Genomic DNA, 21,947 nt, shown 5'->3' on the forward strand with positions numbered 1-21,947 from the left:
CAGCAGCTGACTGAAATCAGACGGCCAGTGTTCTTACATCCTAAGGGGGGAAAATTTACACTGAGAGTGTTATGTTGAACAGAGATGATGCAGGACGGCAACTTGAAGCAGAGGGGTCTTACTTCACCCTTTATTTTCCAAAAACAGCCCACCCGATGTCCATTAAGCTGTTTAGCTCATATTCTCTAAATGACACAGCAGAAAAGGTGACCTGAAATAACCTGATTTGTTGTTTTTTCCCTTTAAAGAGGCATAAATGCATTAGATTAACTCTGACCCTTTGTTAAAAGGACCCTACATGATGAACACATTCATCTTAATGGGCATATATTTGTGTCTCTTATATGTATGATGAACAAAAAACTAACTAGATATCTGCATTTTGAGAAAATTTGAAATCATGAATTGACCAGGAGGCCGCCATGTTTTACACCACTGGGTGGTGTGACATCATGGGGCTTCACTGGCCTTCTGCCCTAGCTATTTCTATGCATTAGTCACCCTTTGTATCTTTATATTACGAACACGATCACACTAGTAGAAAAGAGAAAACTATGAAGATGTTACTCTCATTGTAAATCAAAGTGAATGTAGTTATAGAGGCAAAATGACAGTATGTGGAGCTGATTCTATAGTTTCTGTATTAGTGCCTGCTGACAAGATTCTGTGATCAGTTTCAAGTGATTGGGTTTGAATAGTGTTTTGGCTCTCTGATTTTCATTATGCCCCTACATACAGTGTCCCTCATAGGGCAGGGCTGTTCCCCATCACCCCTCTTGTAGCTGGGCTATAAAGTTAGAGATGGTGTCATGTATTTGATTTGTCATTACAGAGAGAGTGTGAATGGCTACCTACATGCTAACTTGTGACCTGAAGAGACAGTGTTTGCAGTCTACATCCTACAAGATTTAATCCCTCCCAAACATAGATTATCCCGCATAAGGAGACAATATACTGAGAGTAGGCACTAGTCAGTGATATCAATTAGTTGCACATCTCCTTACAGATCTTGACCGACCATGAGTATGCTTTACATGAACAGAAATGGAGGATGGAGGACCTAAAGAGGTCATATGCACAGATACAAGTTTAAAATACATGCAAGATATGAAGGGTGGTGATCATGGTAGAACTTGCCCCATAGGAGAGAGGAATGGAAGCAGCCTTCAAGTGGAAAAAGGACATAGAGGCAGAGCTGACAGCTGAATGTGTAGATGCAAGGTGATCAGATGTCAAATAGCCTGTAGAGGTTGGCAAAAGAAGCTGCGTGGGAACCTCCACCCAGTGTTTCCTCAGTGTGGGAGTTACTGGTCCCAAATAGAAGTAGCCCCTCAAAGATCTGGCAGAGCAGGGAAGCTTCTGGCTCTGGCTGAGGAGAAAGGACCAGATGAAGGTAAGGGCCACAGGGACAGCTTAAGGGGGCAGCAGGGAGATGTCCTCGTCATTGTTCCACCACCATAAACTGTGGAATCGTTGGGGGGAAACAACAACGAAGGGCTGATGACCTTGCAGCTACCCTAATGGCAATGTTGGAGGTAGGATAGGTAGAAATGCCCTGCAGGTTTACTGTAAGAACAAACATGACCAACGTAAAATACTTAAGAAGAAGAAGAAAACACTCCATTGTTGAACATGCTACACACACATAGGCTGATCTGCATGCAAATACGGATGTGCAGGCAGGATCCCCCAAGGACATGCACTAACGGAGTGATGTCAGAGTGATGGCCTTGCTGCTCTCGTTGAAACGCTGCCGGGAGCTGTTGGGGGTTAAGCGCCTTGCTCAAGGGCACTTCAACAGTACTCAGGAAGTGACCTGGCACCTCTCCAGCTACCAGGCCAAAGTCCAGATATGATCCAACCGGGACTTGAACTGGTTACCCTCCGATTCCCAGCCCAAGTCCTTACAGACTACTGCCACTCAAAAGCTTCTCCTTCGAACCAGCGACCCTAGGATTCCTGTGCCACCGCTTTTCCTGGAGCATCCTCTACAGTCCTCCGCTCAACCAACTGAGCTATCGAAGGAAGTTCGATAAGTTAAGCAACAAGTTTCACAGCTTTTTTGAGTTGCAAGTCCCAACATAATTTTTTCTGTTGTGATTCAATTGACATAACATACTCATAGCTAAAAATACTGAGTTGGCAGAATTTTTTCTCCAATAAAAATAAGGCTCAACTAAAAAAGTTGCACTATTTAAGTTGACTCAACTTATGTTGTTATATTCACTTGCTATACACCTGACATGATTTAAGAAACTCAATTTAATGTGTCATATCAACAATTTAAATTGTCAGGAGTGCACCCAACGATTCAAATTTTGTTTGCTAAACATTAATCAAGCAGGATTTTTTACATTGTAACTGCTTAGCTTCCATTTGAGCCTCTGAAGTATGCACCTTACTGCCAGTGTGAACAGAGAGCTGAGAACAACAAACCAAGAGGTTGTTGATCACATTCTCTTTTAGGAAGCCATAACCCTACAAAATCCTTGAGGCACTTGAATACCTTTGAATAAAGACATCATTAATTTGTTTGATATCAGTAAGGGCCTGTTGTGCTTTTCAACTTTTATCCTTCTGGAACCATTTATACCACCACAACTGGAAGTAAGGAATTTTTGTTTATAAACTGTACATATATATATATGTATATACTATATATATATATACTTCACAGTCTTGTCAGAAAAACTGACTTTGAGTATGTTAATGTTTAAAGGTGCATTAGCTGATCCTTGTTTAGTCACTTAATAGCATAAAAAACAGTCAGTTTAACAGTGAAGAGGCGGCAAGGTCAGGAGATATTACACTCAATTTAAACATCACATCTCACACAATTAAACAACACAAACACAACTACACACTGCTGCACGCAGGTATCACTTTAAGAAAGTGTTCCTGAAGCTTTGTACTGTACTGGCTGTATTGCTGCAGGTACTCTGGTATTACTATCTCAAGTGGGAAGCAGAGGGCAAGGCGCTACTTTGAAGGCTCTGCAACAACACAAACATCCGATCGATAGCTGTCACTTAAAAGCAGCTCAAAGTGACCGACTACATGTGCGGCTGCTGATAACGGCATGCAGCTGCAACATAAAAATGCAGACGCACACAGTGCGGATCTGGGTTACATACACACAAAAAGGTACGTAATGTACAGAGACAAAGACAGTCTTTTAGAAAAGGGAATAAAGAGAACATGATACATGCTGTATCATATATCCTTGTCTGGCTCTAACAGGAGCCTTTCAAGATAAAAGCACCATCTTCAATCGTTTATTTCAGGATGGTGCAATGCTACTACTGCTCTTACTTTACTGTAGCCCCAGCGGCTTTGCTTGTGTGAACGTGCGTGCATGAAGCCGGGCTCTCCCCTTACAGAAGTCTTCAAGCAGCCCAGATGACACCTCATGTTAGCTCCACACAAAAGTCTTCAGTGGTGAGAGGAGATAAGGGACTCATTACATTGCGTGTATCGACATATCAATCATCCATGCATCATTCATGCACCGTCAAATTATGCTAATCCTAATTACTTGAGGGAAAATTACCATTCTTTATCTGCTAATAGTAGGGATTGTTTGGGGTCTCCTTCCCCACTATATCCACCACCAATTTCCCCGATATTTCCATTTTTCACATTCTCATATTCAACACTAATGATCCCATTTTGCAGCGCATACAATGGAATAATAATGCCCTAAGTATGAATAATGAATCAACGACAAGTCACGGAGCATTACAATGGTGTACGGGGCAAACAGTGTAATTGTTTATGTCCTTGTGAGTCATCAAGTGGAGTTCTGGAGCTGCTGTTGCACATGTGTGATTAATCAGTGTGGTTGCATGTATGTTCATAATTCCTACTTTGTGTGTTTAAAAGTAATTATGGTTAATAGAGGAGATAGATGGGCCACTCCATGGACGAATATGCATAACAATGCCTGTAATATGATTCTTATGATTCATGGTGCAGCAGTGGCATCATGCTCCATCCTGCAGTTTGTGCATCATGGTGACCTCGCTCTGCTTTCCATCAGGGAATGAACACTAGTGTGTTTATAAATGCCTGCACGAGTTGTACCTTATCTTTTGTGTATTAGAAAAAACCTTGCATATACAATGGCAACAGGACTGAACTGAAACCATCAATTGAAATATATTAAGAAGTATTTTGAGAGCAGATTATATGTGCCATTTCTCCAAAATACAGCCTATAAAACAATATGAGATGAAACGAATTCTTTAAACTTAATAACTTGACAAAAAAGAGACACTTTTGGTGTTCAGATATACCAGATTTTCCCAAGTAACTCTGTGAAATTCAAATTTATGCACAATTAGATAGTGCTGCAAAAACAGCTACTTTTTACCAGAAAATTTGTGAAAATTGAACCAAAAAAGATGTTACTGTCATGAAAGGTAAAAACAAATTTAATGGAAATTAACATTTCTGTCCATCAAAAAATTCTGTCAGTACTCCACATGTTTCCAAGTCTGTTCTCTTTTCTCTTTTTAGCCCGTAAACACTCTCAGTACACCAATCTTTATAAACAGTTATTTGGACTATAAAATTTGACATAAACTGTGAAAAAATCAAGGTTTTGTTGTTGTTACCGATACAGTTTATGTTCAAGAAGCTCTTCAGTCCTCAAATTCATTCCTGATATACAATTTTGCAGAGATGGGCTGCTAATTATTGCTTAAATTACAGCTACTGCCAGGTGGTTATACACCAACCCAAGGTATCTCTTGCCAGACAGCAAAAGTACAGCTGTGAGTCGAGATGAAGGGCTACATTTTTTTTCTACAGTACTGTGATTCATAGAAATGTCATAGGCAAATGCTGCCCATGAGTTAAAATGACCCTGACCCTTGACATCTATTACCTTACCAGTTCATACTTGAATCAGGGTGGACATTTGTGGAAAGTTTGAAAAAAAAAAAAAAATCCCTTAAAGAGAGGGCCATGAAGTGCCCTTTTCAAGTCCAGCAACAAATTCTCTCCTACACTGGTGTCTACACTTTGACTCAGCCACTCCAGAACATTTGCCTTGTTGTCTTCAAACCTTTCTACGCTTCGGGTCTTTGTCTTGCTGGAAAATAAATCTCCCAAGCCATAGTTCCTTTACTGGTTGAATAAGACTGTCCTCCAGGATTTGCCAGAATTTTGCCGCAGTCATTTACCCTCTGCCTTTACAAGCCGTCAAGGCCTGCTGCTGAGAAGCATCCCCACAGCATGATGCCGCCACCACCATGCTTAACAGTGGTGATGGTGTGCTTGTGGTGATGTACAGTGTTTGGTGTCCACCTTTTCTGATGGCTAAAAGCCCCATTCTGGTCTCATCAGACCAGAACTTTCTTCCATTTGACCATGGAGTCTCCCACATGCCTTTTGGCAACTCCAGTCTTGATTTACACTGTTTTCTTTCACATTGGCTTTCTCTTTGCCACTATCCCAGGTGTCTTTACACTAAAATCGCTCAGATGATCCCCATTTCAAAAACTGTGAGACTACTAGCACCGATTGGTTGGACCTCTGTTGAATTTGGTCAGTCACAAGTTAAATCACAAAGAATCTAAAGTCTTCATGGAGATAGATTTTTCTGTCAATCAATCATTTTTCTGGCACTACATAACCTTTCAGGGTATCACCACATTCTATTTCCTTTAATACTTATTTCTTTGTTGTTTTTTCTTTCATTTTTAATGTACAACACAGCAATCAGCTGCAGTTTCTTTGATATGAGAGATTAGATAGAGATGGTATTTTGAGTATTTTTCTCCCTTTTCTAATTAGATTCAGTGGTTTGAAATAAAATTAATGTAAGATCAATACATGCACAAATATTGTTAGTTTCAGGGATACATCCAGTCTGTCATTGAGATATTCCACCGTTCCTTTGGGACATGTTCTTAAAAATAAAGCAGAGTAAACTGCATACATGAATGAAAAGGAGCTGCTGAAACATTTTATAGCTTGTGAATTTAAATATGCCTCCGATTCATCTGGGGTTTCAACCAGCCTCTATGTGCCCTGCAGAGAAGGGTAGGTGGTGGTTTAGGGAGGCGGTGGTTAACTGTGCAAACACTGAGGGGAGAACATGGGGTTTTAAATAGCAAGATGGCATCCATAACTAACTGTGGCCAAGTCCAGACTGGCTTGGTCCCTCTCCAAACCCAGAAGAGAGCATCCTTGCTGGTGCTGCATTCCTCTGTCCTCCCTCCATTTATCCTGCACCAACCAGCGGCTGACGGATGATAAATTTTGTGGTAACCCTCTGCTAAACCAAGCAGGGGATGTTGTGTGTGCGTGAATGTGTGCCTCTTTGCTTGTGGAATGGGTGGGTACGAATGCTTGTGTGTGACCTCCGACTTTTTTGTTTGCATGTGTGAGTAAACAGGGGAGGATCACAAATCTGTCTTGCAATAGAAGGATCCTAGGGAGAAACATCTGTGCTTCATTTCAATTTAATGTTGTGTATTACAATGTTAGCTTTAGGCTGCTCCATTTTTGACCACATCCTTGCTGCTGGAGCGTTCACACCTCAGAGAAGTCATAATGCAACACCTTCAAAATACATCCTCCCCTGCAACAAGCATGTTTCAGTATGCAAACATTGCACAATCCATGTAATGTTCCTGTACTGAGATGAAGTTGAATTAGCAAAATGTGCAAACAAAACTCATGCTCATATAGTTGGTCCCTCATTTTCTCAACCCATGCGCTAACCTGCCTGTCTTATGCCTGGAGACAGCACCCATTTGTTGTACAATAACTCTCACAGAAGGTTCTTCTATATGAGACACAAGCGAGAAGATAGCAGTACAGGCAATTAACTTATCAACCCTGCAACATGGATTTATAGCTAAGGCATTCGTCTCAGCCCCAAGCAGCCAGCCTATTGGCCGTATTGTATTTCTTGTCATCTTCCCTCGCAGGTGGAGGAGTGTCCTTGTCAGAGAGCTGCAGTCAGAGATCTGCAGAGGGCAACGTGCCAGGGCTCAGGGCCAATGGGGCCAGTGGCAGCTCATTGTGCAGAAGACAAACTGAACAGGAGGCTGAAAAAACAAATTCCTCATCCAATATCGGTGTGAGTGTTATAGATGAGTTCTGCACAGCAATACAACCCATGCATCTAGTTGTAAAAATATTGGAAAGGGATGCAACTGCTTTGCATTCTAAGAAAACAGCAGCTTAACTTTAGGGCTGAGGGATCACACTTTAAAATGTATTGTCATGAAATATGTAAATCTGTCACTGACATTTAAAAACTTCAATATTAAAGTATTTTAACATATGGGTTCCCTCTATGTATCAGCATTTCTTTCCCCTTCATTTTCACGTTCATCATTTTTCTTCCTTTTTTTGCTCTCTTAATGAATTCATATGTATTCACACTCATTAGCTATAGCACAGGACCATATGGCGTCTCACTCCATTTTCTGCTCTAAATCCAGCATGACAGTTTGTGAGACTATTTAAGATGTGTGAGTTTTTTAGGAGATAGTTTTTTTAAAACATGAATTATGTTACACACCGCACTTGCAGTACTTAAAAATTGTATTAAGACATATGTTGACAGATTTTGGAAGAGTTAGCTCTGAGCATTACACCAGAGTTCTGAAGAGATTCAGGATTATCTTTAGAGACCTTAACAGGCATTTTAAATAAGGTATTAGACATTAAAAGATTTACTCATTGCTGTGAAAGCAGAGGAGTGCAGACTCACTAAATATGGACTGCAGCTGCTAATAGTTTAGTATAGTTTGGGAGAAAGCCCATTAGCATCAGGATTGCTGCAGCTTTTCTTCCTTGGTCCAAAACAACCTCTACAACAGTGCCAGGACATTTACAGTGCCTATAAAAAGTATAGGCACTCCACTGTCCAGTGGAAGAAAGTCTGATGAGACCAAAACTATCCTTTTATACCATCTGACATGACAGCAAAACTGCACATCACCACAAAAAAACATCCCCACTGTGAAGCACAGTGGTTGCAGCATCCTGCTGTGGGGATGCTTGTCTGTGACCAGCCCTTGAAGATTTGGAAGGCTGAGAGAACAGTTGTTTTGCAAATCTCAGCTGCTGTAGTAGCAGGACTGTTTGAGAGCTGAGCAGGAAATAGCGCCATCTTCATTTTAAGGTGTGGAATAAGTAGGAGAATCACTAAAAAGAGATCTTTGATGATAAAAACTGTCTTAAGTGAGACAAAAATGTAATTTTGTTTTCGTCGAATATTCATAATCCATGATATCTCTCCGCTGGGGGTAAATCCATCAAAGCCCAGTGTATCTGTAGGAAGCAGGGATCCAGGTTTGGCAGAGTTCATACAACAGACAAGTATGGCACCAGATTCAGACAAAGACAATATTTTTGACTGAAAGTAAAGACTACAATTTAAGGACCTTTAACTGGCTGAGACTGAACTAAAAATGTTATTGAGTTGTAAAACTTAGAAGGGTAGAAATGACTAGAATGTGATTAAACTTATTCACATTTTAATATCAGGAAGAACTACTTAGTTTTTAAAGGTCAAAGGTCATTTTGACATTTTGTGGGCCATGCTCATTTTAAGGGAATGTTTTCAAAATCTGAAAAATATGTACACTGACATGTACTGTCTAATATCCAGAATTTAGCATCATTTAGCCTCATGCTTATTGCTTGCTTATATGATTTTAATGAATCCCACTACCACTGAAACCATGCCAGCCTCTTGTTTTGACCCATACTTTACTGTTTGGCAGTTACCTTATAGAGGGATATAACTACAGGGCTGTATATCAATTTTTTCAGGTGTTGTGAGTAGGGGTGCACTAATTGCAATTTTCTGGCCGATCACCGATCTTTAAAAAGCCTGACCTGCTGGTTCCGATTTTGGCCGATACCGATTTTTTTTTTTTTATAACTGACAGCATACACCTTCAATGTTCCAATCTTGTTTTATTGAAAAACATTGAACAATACCCATGAAACAATAAAAACTTGGTGTTTTAACTGCACATGAGGTAGTTCTCTCAAATATAAATAAAAAGTTTAGAGCATTGCTGTCCAAACTACTACATTATATCAGTTCCTTCAGTCTTTCATTTTTCACATTTTAGTAGGTAGAGGTAGATAATATCGGTGGATAAGATCAGTTTCATATGTATCAGCTGACCACCGATTGCCCAAAATTAAGGAAATCGGCGCCAATACTGATTTTGGCCGATCGATTGGTGCACCCCTAGTTGTGAGGAAAGCCTTGAAAAATGTGATACAAGTTTCACTGTTTAAATCAAAGCTGGAGTAAGGGAGGGTAACTTGTACAGAAAAGAAACAGAGCACTTGGATCTTTGCCATGTGCAACATGAGCCATGCATACATGAACTGCTTACCACTGACTGATTTCAACCCTGATTGTATCAATTAAAGTTGTATCAAAATAATAGATATGAACTGCATTTGCAGATACTTTGCTTTAGATCATCTGCCCTGATCACTGGAAAGTTTGTGCGTGATACTCCTTATAAATACAGCTGTGCAGCTGCCACAAACATTCAGAGCATGGTTGTTCTTTTAAACTTTCTGCATGTGGCTATTAGCTGTGATGTTTGAGAATTAGTCACGTGGAATGAGGCTGATTTGCATAGAGTGGGACAATTTTTTCCCTTAATGACCTCAAATGGCAACATTACAGTGCAGAAATGCCATTTGATTTGTAGTGCTATCAAGGGTGTATTTAGACCCTTCTATGTGCTTTGCATGCATAAAATCTCTTTGTGATTGTCTAAATTTCAGACATGTAAAAGAAATCACTCGGCTCTCTGGCGGCTCTATCAGCTTGCTGGATTAATATCAAAACCCCAGCGTGTTCCCTGCAACATGTGAAGAGCACTCGAGAAAGGTTCGAGTCATGAAGGGTGTTAATTACTTGTCAAGAGGTTGTTAAAACAAGACCTATGGCAAAATAACTGAGTGGCTGCACATGCATACACAGACTCTCACATGCACTCATTTGTTGAAGCACTTTGGAGAGTAAAAGAGAAGTCAGCCTTGTAAATGTCAGCATAAACACACATACTGGTGCACATGCAGCCACACCTGTGAACATGCAGAGTATTCATGGCACCAGCAGTTTCACACTCTCTCACAATCGGGTTAGAATGTCAAACAACCTTGAATAACTGCTCATTATGGTTCCTGTTGATGTGAAAATGCCATACCGTATAAGCACATCTTTACACAAAGAGCAGGTGCAGCCCCTCATTCACACTCCTATTTCACTTCTCCCTATAGAGAATCTAAAAATACCCGCCCTCCCATCATTCCAGTAATACCTGAAGATTAAATACTTTCATATTCGTGCTGGGTGCCATCTTGTGCGCTAACATGTTATCCCTGTTCGAGCTGCAGTTTGGAATAAGCAAAGTAATCACATCAGGTATTCTTCCGCCTGACAGCACCACCGGCAAGATGAGACGATTGGTTAAATATTTGAACAAGGATCGATGCATCCTCAGAAGATGAAAAATTCCAGGTAGAGACAAAGTGAGCGCTAAAATATGGACAAAGACAAAGTGTCCCGTTCCTCTGAACAACTACGAAGCCCATTTTTTCTCTTTGCATCTCTGAGCCATTCAAGAGGAACAACCCCAGCAGCCTCCAGCTTCATCATCGTTATGATTTATGCCTTCCTTAACTAATCAAGGGGAAGATCATTAGTCAAGAGACGTGTGTGAGGGCAGAGCTGTGACAGGTCAGTGCAAGGCCACTGTGGTCCCCCCCTGCCATCCTCGGGTTAAGTCCGGGGATAAGAGATGACTCCGGCTCCGCCTCTTCACCTTCCACCAGCGCCCTCTGAGGCATTAGTCAACAAACAAGACATGGAAGCAAGTTCTGAGATGTGTTTTGAAAGGGACTTTAGAAGAAATCCACAGCAGTGACAAAAATCTGCAACAGAGATCCCCAAGAGTCAGTGTTGAAATTTATTACATGATTTTTACAGTCTTTGTTTGGATTCAGGAGACAGAAAGTGAACAATAACACTAAAAACTGAACAAATTCCCCAAATTTGCAACGGATCAGTGTGCAAAAGCACTCTGGGGAAACCTTGGTTTATTTTGATCCTTGATTTCGTGGTTCCTAACCTCAGCACGACCTCCTCTGAGCACGCACAAAGATTATAAATACACACACACACACACACACGAAGTCCATGACCACAGTGCATGCAAAAACAGAACAGGAAGTGGAGAGGGTACAAAGGGTCAGAGCTCCGGGAATGCAGCACTGATGGCTCGGCTGCTTCTATTTATGACAATCTTGGCCAATCAGATGCTTTCTCTAGGAACTGGAAGGGGGGGCATGGAAGGGCAAGAAAAGGGATTTTGTGTGCATGTATATGATTTGGGGCTCTAACAAAGGCTGGAACTGTTATCCAGTAAGGGCGTGCATGCTGAATCGGTCTGAATCAATGTGATTATCCCTCAGCTATTCCTAATTAGAGTCATTAATACGCAATGCAAGCAGGAAAGGCACACCCACCCACCCTCTCTCTCTCTCTCTCCCTCAGCCGATCTCTTTTCTGGAATGGCTTTGAGGTAACGGAGGCATTTGGAAAAGGTCCGCTGTTGGCCGCACTTCAGTCGAGATTCTCATCTGCACATAATTCACTTTCAAAGGGCAGAGGGGGCGGCAGAGAGAATCCTTAATTGCGCCAGCACAATGTACAACATAGACAAATGTTTATATCTCAGCCCGCTAATGAGAAACCAATATCGGATGCAAAAAGCACTCTCTGCTTTCTCCTCCTCCCTCACCCCCCGACTCCAAATACACAGATACACATGCACATGACAATGAGAAACAGGCCCTTTTTGGAGAGCTTCACCTCATTTATCAATAGCCCTTATGCTCCGAGTCATGCAATACTCCACTCAGGCTCTGATGCAGCAATAAATCTGGTTTTATAGAATGTAACATTGCCTATATTTCTCCATTAGGCTGATCCTGTGGTGGGAGAAAAGGATGCCTCAGATTGTAATGGTCAAGCCAGAGACAGGCTTTTAAAGTGCACCACACAGAGGCTGCATACAGTATGCTGCTTACAGTGATTTAGTATTCAAAAGGCAAAGAGTGCAGTGTGTCCAGACTAAAGGCAAGGAATGCACAGACATAGAGCTGTAAATCTAACTATATAGATTAGGGTTGTCACAATACCAGAATGTCAGATTTGGATGTAATATGATACTTAAAAAGTCAAATTAAACCACAGCAAACAAAAACATAAGTCCTAGGCAGCCTATATTGTTCACCCTACCATTTTATTTAAACAGCACACATCCTTTTGCATTTTCACTGTCCTGAGCGATGACACTGCTCTGATCACACTTTCCTACCAAGTGTTAAGGCTTTTCATATTTCCAGTGTTTGCCTGAATAAGTACAGCATGTTCAATGAATATCTAGAACTGAACAAATCGCTTTGTAACACATGAAGAGGCAGTGTTGAAAAGAGTTACTTTTAAAAGTAACATGTTACTGTACTGTTTAATAGATTGAGTTTAATAGATGCTAGTATACTTTTGTTTCGCCAAAACTTGAAGCCCTTTCCACATGTCAGTCACAAATCAGCATGTAGCCGACTGTTAATTTGCCTTTGTATTTGTGGACTCGAAAGCCCAGAGCACACCCCATAATCTGTAACATTGCAGTCTAATAACCTGAAACAAACATGATAACCTTAATAGCTCTTTGATATACTTACAATTTGATAGCCAAATGGAAAAATGCATACCGTATTACGCACAGGCTGTGCACATTCCTCAGTAAAACGGCTGTGTGGCACAGCTGCTTCAAAGTCAACGAGAGCGACTTTTGAACTTATATTATACTATGTTGTTTTTGTCCCTTCCATTAAAAATACATCACATATGTTTGGAGTATAAAATTGATAACTCTCCCATCTCATCAGCATTATCAGCTAGTTTCATTGATGCACAGTGTTTACTTTCTGCTTGTATGCAGGTATGACAAGTGTGCTAACAGGAAGGAAAAAAACAGTGAAGAAGCTTTGGGGGTTTTACGAATTTTTCTTTTTTGTGTTGATAAAAGCTTAAGACAAATAGGTTGATTTTTCTAGTCATGAATCATGAATCATGAAAAAAGTAACAAATTATTTTAAGTTTAAAAAAAAAAACTTGTACATTATCTTACTTGTTACAACAAAAAGGTAATTTGAGTACTCTAAAGCATATTTCCAACGACCAGGCCATAGGTCATTTGGTGCTGGGCCAGACATAATAAACGTATTTAATTTTCATTTTACTGACAATCAGAGCCTGACAGATGTTTTATTTTGAAAAATTACTGGATTCTCTTTAGTTATGTCATCCGTCCATGCATTTTGGCCTCTAGACTCATGTCAAGATGCTTGTCTCTGAACCATGATACCCAAAAATTAAGCGCTCAAGCTAGCTAAAATGAGTAAAAAATGAACATCCTTTGAGAGCTTTGCAAAGGGAAAAGGCTCAGTAAAGAAACAGAAGTAGCACCTATGGCTGCTTAGAAAAAGAAAGCTGCATTTTAAAGGACAATATCAGGAGTCCTACTTAAAACATGAGCTTATTGTGACAGGGGATTCTCACGCGCCCACTGATTCAGCATTGGTGAGTTTTATTTTTTCTGCATAATAACTCTAATAACGTACAATTTTATTTCGCCACACATTGATGGCCTGTCCATGAAAATGTTGCCTTTCATTAAACCGGTCTGTGGTGCAAAAAAGGTTGGTTGCTGCTCTCTGTAACACACCGCTATCTCAAACAGTTACAAAAAAGTGAGCATAGGAAAACAGTGAACTATTACCAAGGTACAAAAAGCTGCACTGTGGGAGCAAATATGTAAATATTTAAATGTATTTTCTAGTTATTTTGTCTTGATTTAGAGAGGACAGGATAGTGTAGAAAATAAAGAGTCTTAAGTTGGATACAAACCTGCACTGCCCACTTGGAAGACTAGCTTCTGTACAAACTGACAGCTAGGCTATCTGCACCCCTGTCTGTTTGTGTGATGCTATAAGAGGTGAGAGTGCAGGAGGTGCTACTGGCTGAGGTTCTAATTTGGCTATCGACACACCATTGACTAGTCCATCACCCTTACAAGATAAACACCATTATGCTAGATTATTTTCTTGTTTTCAATCATCAAAAATTGCAAGAAAAGCATTGCCTACTGTCAAATTACACAAAAACATTGACATTATAGTGCCTGTGATTTTTGATGGATTTATTCCTCTCCTATAAACCTGTCATGTGAAAAATGCAGATTTTTTTTTTTTTTTTACTTTTTGATGCTATTAGTCATTCAAATATTGGAGAATTTATCATTATAAACATGTGGTAGCAAAGATGTAAAAAAAATGACCATTTTAATTTGAGACAGCATTAAAATACATGCTGGTGATGTCTTCATACTCTCATGATGAAATTTTGACATCCAAACAAGTATCAAAAATGTTTGACATCATGTTACCCAGATAACAGACTAAAGGTGACATTAATTCTTTCAAGATGTGACTTTATGTAATGCCCTTGTGAGTTTTTAGCGTTCTCATACAAAATGGATGGCAAGTTCCCGGGCAGAGAAATGAACAACAACAAACTGCCGAACACACAGGCCACAAGGGACTATCTTCTCATCTCATCAATCTCCCACAATTCAGTGCGGTGGTCCGTCGCGGCACAGCGCCAGTCAGGGCGGTGAATCTCGGGCACAGCCTTATCTCCCAGTGGCGGAGGAAGGAGGAGGAAGCGGAGGTCCTTTAAAGGGGTCTGAGGTCATTTCCTTCTGCCTGCAGGCTCTGGCAGGGGAAAATAAAATGTCTCCATTCGGTCAGCCCTGCTTTATTTCAAATGCCGCCACCGCTGCCGCCGCCGCCTTTTAAGAGGCCCTTGTGGGCAGGGGATGGCAAATGAGCGGTTTTTAGGTTTTCCTCTTCTCTCTCCTCCTTGATACCTCTCTCCGTGTGTGATGCAAACCCTCAAATCTCAGCAGCATTTCTACAGTAAATGTGAAAGTGTGCAGACAGATGTATAGATAGAGTATGAGAGCGCAGAGAGATGAAGAGCTGAATACCTCTTCTTACCCACAGCGCATGACAGCCCTAAAGCACTTTCATAACTTCCTGTTTCCATTTTTCTCCAAGCCGGGCTACATCCAGAACATGTGAGTGTGTATTTATCGGCATGCTCGGTTTATGAGCTTCTGTTGTGAACCTTTGCATGTGTTTGGAAGCCTCTGTGTGTCATAGAGTAAGGTTGGGAGAGGGAGTGAGTCAGCGCTGGGAAGATAGAGAGGCTCATTGAAAGGCCTGCGTGGTGCGGTGGTGGAGGAGAGCAGCCAGAAACAGGCAGACAGACAGGCAGGCACACATGCTGTGATGTTAGAGAGAGGATTGATAGATCTGTTGCACGGCCACTGATGCTGAAAGAGTCTTGCACACCTCGGGCAGATGGATGGCGAGTGCGTGCGGGGGTTCGATTAGTCTTTGTGTGTGCATGGCCTTTGTGTTTGAGTGCGTGGGAGAGGTGTATTACATGGTCTTAGTGTGTAGTTTTTGTGATGTACTACTTCAAACGCAGGCTCTATAGCTCATGCATGGACTTGTTCATGGATGGCTTTTACATACAGATGCATGGTAGCTAGGAGAACAATGTGTGTTTGTGCTTCCGTGTGGGCGCCGAACCTTTGCTGCTTTATGTTTGTGTGCACACTAAAATACACGTCTCCCTAACACCTGACCTGTAAGTACAGAAAGCATCATCACTGTTTCTCTGCCTTTTCCACAACAGACAGCCTCTACTCCCACGCATACTGTTCTACCTCAAACATCATCATCTCTCCATCTTCCTATCATGCTCAATGTCATTCTCATTTTTTAAAGGCATTTTATTTACACAGCAAATAAAATGCTGATGAAAGGCATTCATTGAAACTTACACATTAAGTTCAAATGGAAACCTTCATCTCATAAGTGAATGCATGTACAGCTACAAAAACATATGCATTTAAATACATGTAGCACTTCATATCTAAATGGTTCAAGATTCTGCAGTTTTGAAAGCTAAACATGTGCACAAATATAATTCAAAACTGAAAGAAGCCTCTGAATTGGCCGCCTGCTTCCACATGACTGTTGCAACACCATATTCAGGCATTCATGGATAAATACACGCATTTGTATATGCATCTGTGGATCTCTGCTCCAACGGATTTCAAACCAATACTATAGCCACACAAACCACAATGAGTACTACACCACACATCACAAGGTGTAGTTCCCTCTCACTTTTGGACAAGAGGGCTCGCTCAGAATCTCCATTGAGCTTGATGGGGTTGAGGTCAGGGCTCTGTAAGGGCCAGTCAAGTTCTTCCTAACCAAACTCAACATGTCTTTATAATCCTTGCTTCAGGCACTTAGGTACAGCCATGCTGGAATACAAAAGGGCCTTCCCCCCGACTGTTGCCACAAAGTTGGAAGCATAGCATTGTTCAAAATGTCAGTATGCTGAAGCATTAAGATTGCACTTGACTAGAGATAAGGAGCCCAGCACAAACCCTGAAAAAGAGCCCTATAGGATAAGCACTCCTCCACCAAACTTCCCAGTTGGCACAATGCAGTCAGGCAGATAATGTTCTCGCTGCATCTGCCAAACCCAGACTCACCCATCTGACAGAAAAAGAAACAGAGAACTGAGATTTGTCACTCCAATTAACACATTTTCACTACTGCACAGTCCAGTGTTGGTGCAGTGTGCACCACTCCATCTGACACTTACTATTCCATACCATGAAAAACAATATGTCACCAAACCATACCATACAATACAAGATGTTACTTTACTATATCATACCATACAATACAAGATGTTATCATACCATACCATACAATACAAGATGTTACTGTACTATATCATACCATACCATACAATACAAGATGTTACTGTACTATATCATACCATACCATACAATACAAGATGTTATCATACCATACCATACAATACAAGATGTTACTGTACTATATCATACCATACCATACAATACAAGATGTTATCATACCATACCATACAATACAAGATGTTACTGTACTATATCATACCATACCATACAATACAAGATGTTATCATACCATACCATACAATACAAGATGTTATCATACCATACCATACAATACAAGATGTTACTATACTATATCATACAATACAAGATGTTACTATACTATATCATACCATACCATACCATACAATATCATACCATACCGTACCGTACCATACCATACCATACCATAAAGTATGCTACCATACCATACCATACCACTCCATACCATATCATACCATACAGTATGTTACCGTACCCTACCATACCATACAGTATGTTACCATACCCTACCACACCATACCATACTGCACAGCACCATACAACACCATACCATACCATGCCATACCATACCATACAGTATGTTACCATACTCTACCACACCATACCATACTGCACAGCACCATACAACACCATACCATACCATACCATACCATACAGTATGTTACCATACCATACGGTACTGCACAGTACCATACGACACCACACCACACCATACCATACCATACCATACCATACCACACCATACCATACCATACCATACCATATCATACCATACCATACCATACCATTCCACGCCTTACCATACCATACCATACTGTACTGTACCGCACCGTACCATATGACACCATACCATACCATACAATACCATACCATACAGTATGTTACCATACCATACGGTACTGCACAGTACCATATGACACCACACCACACCATACCATACCATACCATACCATACCACACCTATAATAACAGTATTGATAGTATCCCAATGTAGGGATTGAGTCAGAACTGATCACAGTCAACTTGGTTTCAGTTTCACCTCTATTTCCATGTCACCTCTCTGTCTTTCTGTCCAACATTATCTCACCTGTCTTCCTCTTTTATCCCCCTGACAACTTCCTTTCCAGAACATTAACTTCCATACACGATTCCCTCATTAATGTCATAAATGCTACCCTGAGGAGTCATTAAATGGTTACTTGGTGAGTCAAATTGGCAGGGTAAAGTTCCACTTTTTTCAAAAACCTAAACACTGAGTAGAGTGTTGTATGAGGCAAGTTATGATGATATATTTTGTCCCAAGCCTATAATATTAAGTCAAACAAAGCAAAAATAACTGGAAGTGAGTAAACAAAGCAAAGAAAGACAAAAGTAGTCCGTGTGCATGAGACCTATGTTGCCCTTTTTGTTTTCACTCATGCTATCTCTCTCAGAGATGCCTACTCCTGACCTCGTCTCTATCCTATTTTTCTCACGTTGTTTTGCCAGTGTGCTCACTGGGCTGAACTAAACACAAATAACACAAGGGGGAAGAGAAGAGGAGAGTGCCTGCTCGCCGTGTGATGGTGGCTCGTGGTGATAAGCTGCCGCTCTGACATTTAAACAAGTGTTAGGGTCGGAGGGTCAGATGACTGGAAACAATGCGTGACTAGATCAGGGAGATGTGCCGATTTCACTTTGTTAGACGGAGCGCAGATGCTGGCAGCACATCAGGATTTCAATACAGCTGCTTGGATGGTTATTGCTGTGAATCACACTCACCTTTCTGGAGATCGGCAGATATTCATGAGGGGTTTTGAGCAAAGTTTTCTTGCACTATCCTGCTCCTAAACTTGACTTACAAACTAAGGTTATTTAGCCCTTCGTTTCACACTTCTTTTTTTGTTCACCTCCCTCTCTCTCCCTGGACCATCCTTTCCACTCATAAACTATGTCTGCTTGTATTTGCTTCTTGGCATCTCTGCAGCACTGCATTCCAGGAGGATGACTTATGGGAAACATTGTCTCCCACATAACTCGGTGCTAAGCTGAGCTGTTTTTGTGTATGCTGTGCATAACTCAGGCCGGCCGGACACACAGAGGAATAACCTGTAAATGAGCAGTCTTTTTCTTCCCTCTCGCATATTCAGAGGTATTTCCTCCTATTTCCCAGTCTGAATCTGCCTAAACTCCCCTTTTTCTCCTGCCTTTGTGTGTCCTGTGACCTCTAGATACATCCTTCCTTACTAACACACCTCAAAGCTTGTCTTTCATAGCCTTTAGGACTCAGAAAAAAAGGCCCTGTCAAGATAATCAGCCCCTTTTTTCACAGCACAGGTTTCTATTCCTGAACATTTTGACCCAGAGCATGCCTGGCAGGATAAACTGAGGCAGAGTGGAGGTGTGAAGCGGGGTTAAGAAGGCGGCTTCACCTTGAAAGGCCACACTTCAGAGCCCGGGAAACCACAAAAAGCAATTAAAAGTATTGATGGAACTTCAATAGCTCTTAAACAGTGCTGCCAGACACCTCGGGGCAAGTAGCACACTAATCTTTTTTCTCCTCCTCATCCCTCTTTGCTCTTTTCTCTCTCTCCCTCTTTTTTTATTCAGCCTCCATCATTATGAACAGATCGCAATGTAAGAAGGACGTGTGATGTATTTATAGCCACATGAAGCAGGTGGTTGAAGTAAAAACAGAGCAAAGAAGGTGACAATCATGCAAATTCAAGTTTATCTAATCCTTACTAGCTTGATAGCTCACTAATTGGTCCACTATGCAAGTATGTTCAAGCATGCAAAACAGTGCAGAAACAATTTTAAATGGGACGCTAATGTCATCTCTGCATGTGCGCATCATTTACCGTGCAGACATTAATGGTGCTTTTACAGATACACGCTCCGAAAGATTGTCTTCCATGTGACAAAACAGGAAATCGAAGAGCAGACAGGGAGGGGCCGAGACGTCAGCTGTGCGCCTGCTTATCCTCTAAAGCAGGGCAGAACCAGCCAAGAACAGGTTGTTTACCCAGAACCTTCCAGCAGTCTGAGACCAGCTACTAGCTAAATCACTTATTTAAGAGGCAAGGCATACAGGCAGGCATGGACAGGGACAAAGAAAACGGGTACATGAGACAGAAAACGAAAGGCTTACCTTTGCACTGGTTGGTGTTTTTATCAAGTATGGCCTTGGTTGACACTATTTTTCCATACCTGCAAAGACAGAGAAAGAGAAATTAAGTGTTTTTGACTCAAATGACCTCCATGAGGAGTAGATCTCTTACTTTCCATACTCGCTGCCATTTAGTTGCAATTTGCAAAGTAGCCCAAATGTCAAAAGCCATTGGAAAGAGAAATCACTTGAGGTTAATAACATTATGTTTATGGCTGACTTGAGATGAATGCGAAGTCCTCTGACATTTGAGGGAGTCAGTGAACATTTTAAAAGGTTCAAATGCACACAAGCACAATGATCTGTCCATAAACTTAAGCTGGTATATCTGTGTAAAGTAATACATTCAAATTCTCTTGAATCTTTTTGTGCAATGCTAAAAAGTTCAGTACTTTGACAATGAGATAAATCAATAACAATAGTCATTAATCCTGCTGCATAATTATTTGTTTTCAAATGAGTACTCTTGATAATCCTGTTAATTAGCATTAAACAGTGAGGAGATTCTTATGTCTCCATGGCAAAATTTTACAAACAAAACAAAAGACAAGTCCAGAATGTGGCCTCTTTGGTCAAACTTACATTTGGTTTATGAAATCTTCATTTTGTCAGGAGAAAACTGGTTGGGATAATAAATTTCTTTTGAAAGAGTGTGCACACCAAGACAGTCAGCTGAAGTTATTAAAGTTTTCAATGTGAAATGAGCAGCTGTACGAACAAGGTGAATTAACCAGAACACTTTTACAAGAAAGGAAACAGAAAGTATGCATTGTCAAAATAAATCATTGTAGAATGATTAATATGGAGCCAGATGTGTGTACTGCCATGTCATTCGATATCACCTAATAGCTACTATCAGCTCTTTAATCATGAATATTTGCTCTTCAAAACATGAATTATCATTTTAGGGACCCTATGCCTAAACAGCTTATTATAAAACAATTTTTCCTATCTAGATGGTTAAACATTTCTTTAGAGGGGCCTAAATACAAATAAAAGGGTCAATTTCTTCTAGTTTTGCTGAATGCTCCAAGGCTTCATATTACACACTACACCTTTAAAAATTTGATACGCTTATTTTAGCTCTATTTTTCTGAATTGAAAGAACACATTTTTAGTTTTAAGAGGACAGAAATCAATCACTCCAAGTCTATTTCCCATAATTCTCAAATAATTTGACTAATATTGTATGAGAAATGTGGTAATTATTTATTTTAACTTGAGTCATACTCAAAAAAATGTATTTCCAGTAATTAAAAATTTTTATGCAATAAAAAAATTTGAGTTTTTTCATCTTGTTCAGTTTTACAGTGTACATATAAAATATTGAGACACACCATCATCATGTGCTGCATGTGGCCTACCATGATTTGAAATTTGGCCTCTGATCATTTTATTTATCACTTTGCTGCAAAAAAAAAAAAAACAACAAAAAAAACAAAACATAATGAGATACCCTTCAATGCTGAACAGGGTGATGGCACCACTTTTCAGCAGCATTTTCCCTCATTAGGTAACATAGTCCTGCATTCAAAGGAGACAGCAGAATACTGTAAGATAAATCAACTTAGAGTGCTGGTTTCATTGAAAAGACTCCTCATTCATAAACAAGTGATCACTGGTGGTGGAAACTGCAACCCTGGGCAAACGTCAGAGGCTGTGGGCTGATGAATGTTACTGTTGGCTGAGAGCCTAACTACCATACTGGTAACTAGCAAATGCAACATAATGAAAACAGATGGTACTCAAGAGCTAGACAGCAGATGCATATAACACTGCATGGGTGAAATCTACACTATATGGACAAAAGTAACTCCACATTGAAGTAGATGTATTTGAGTACAATGTCATTAGAGTCCCAAAGGTGCAATGGTCAA

The 21,947-nt window shown here is 40.5% G+C and overlaps 1 protein-coding gene across 5 annotated transcripts in view; it reads right to left on the reverse strand.

Annotated features, from left to right (window-relative positions):
* rbms3 (RNA binding motif, single stranded interacting protein) overlaps nt 1-21,947 on the reverse strand; it is a 468,933-nt gene that overhangs the window by 218,206 nt on the left and 228,780 nt on the right. For all 5 annotated transcript variants that reach the window (XM_041809940.1, XM_041809941.1, XM_041809943.1 and 2 more), the window contains one exon: nt 20,053-20,111. In XM_041809940.1, the coding sequence (XP_041665874.1) occupies nt 20,053-20,111 (59 nt within the window). The remainder of the gene's footprint in view (nt 1-20,052; nt 20,112-21,947) is intronic.

The sequence above is a fragment of the Cheilinus undulatus genome, linkage group 16 (assembly GCF_018320785.1).
Source record: "Cheilinus undulatus linkage group 16, ASM1832078v1, whole genome shotgun sequence".
Classification (NCBI taxonomy): domain Eukaryota; kingdom Metazoa; phylum Chordata; class Actinopteri; order Labriformes; family Labridae; genus Cheilinus; species Cheilinus undulatus.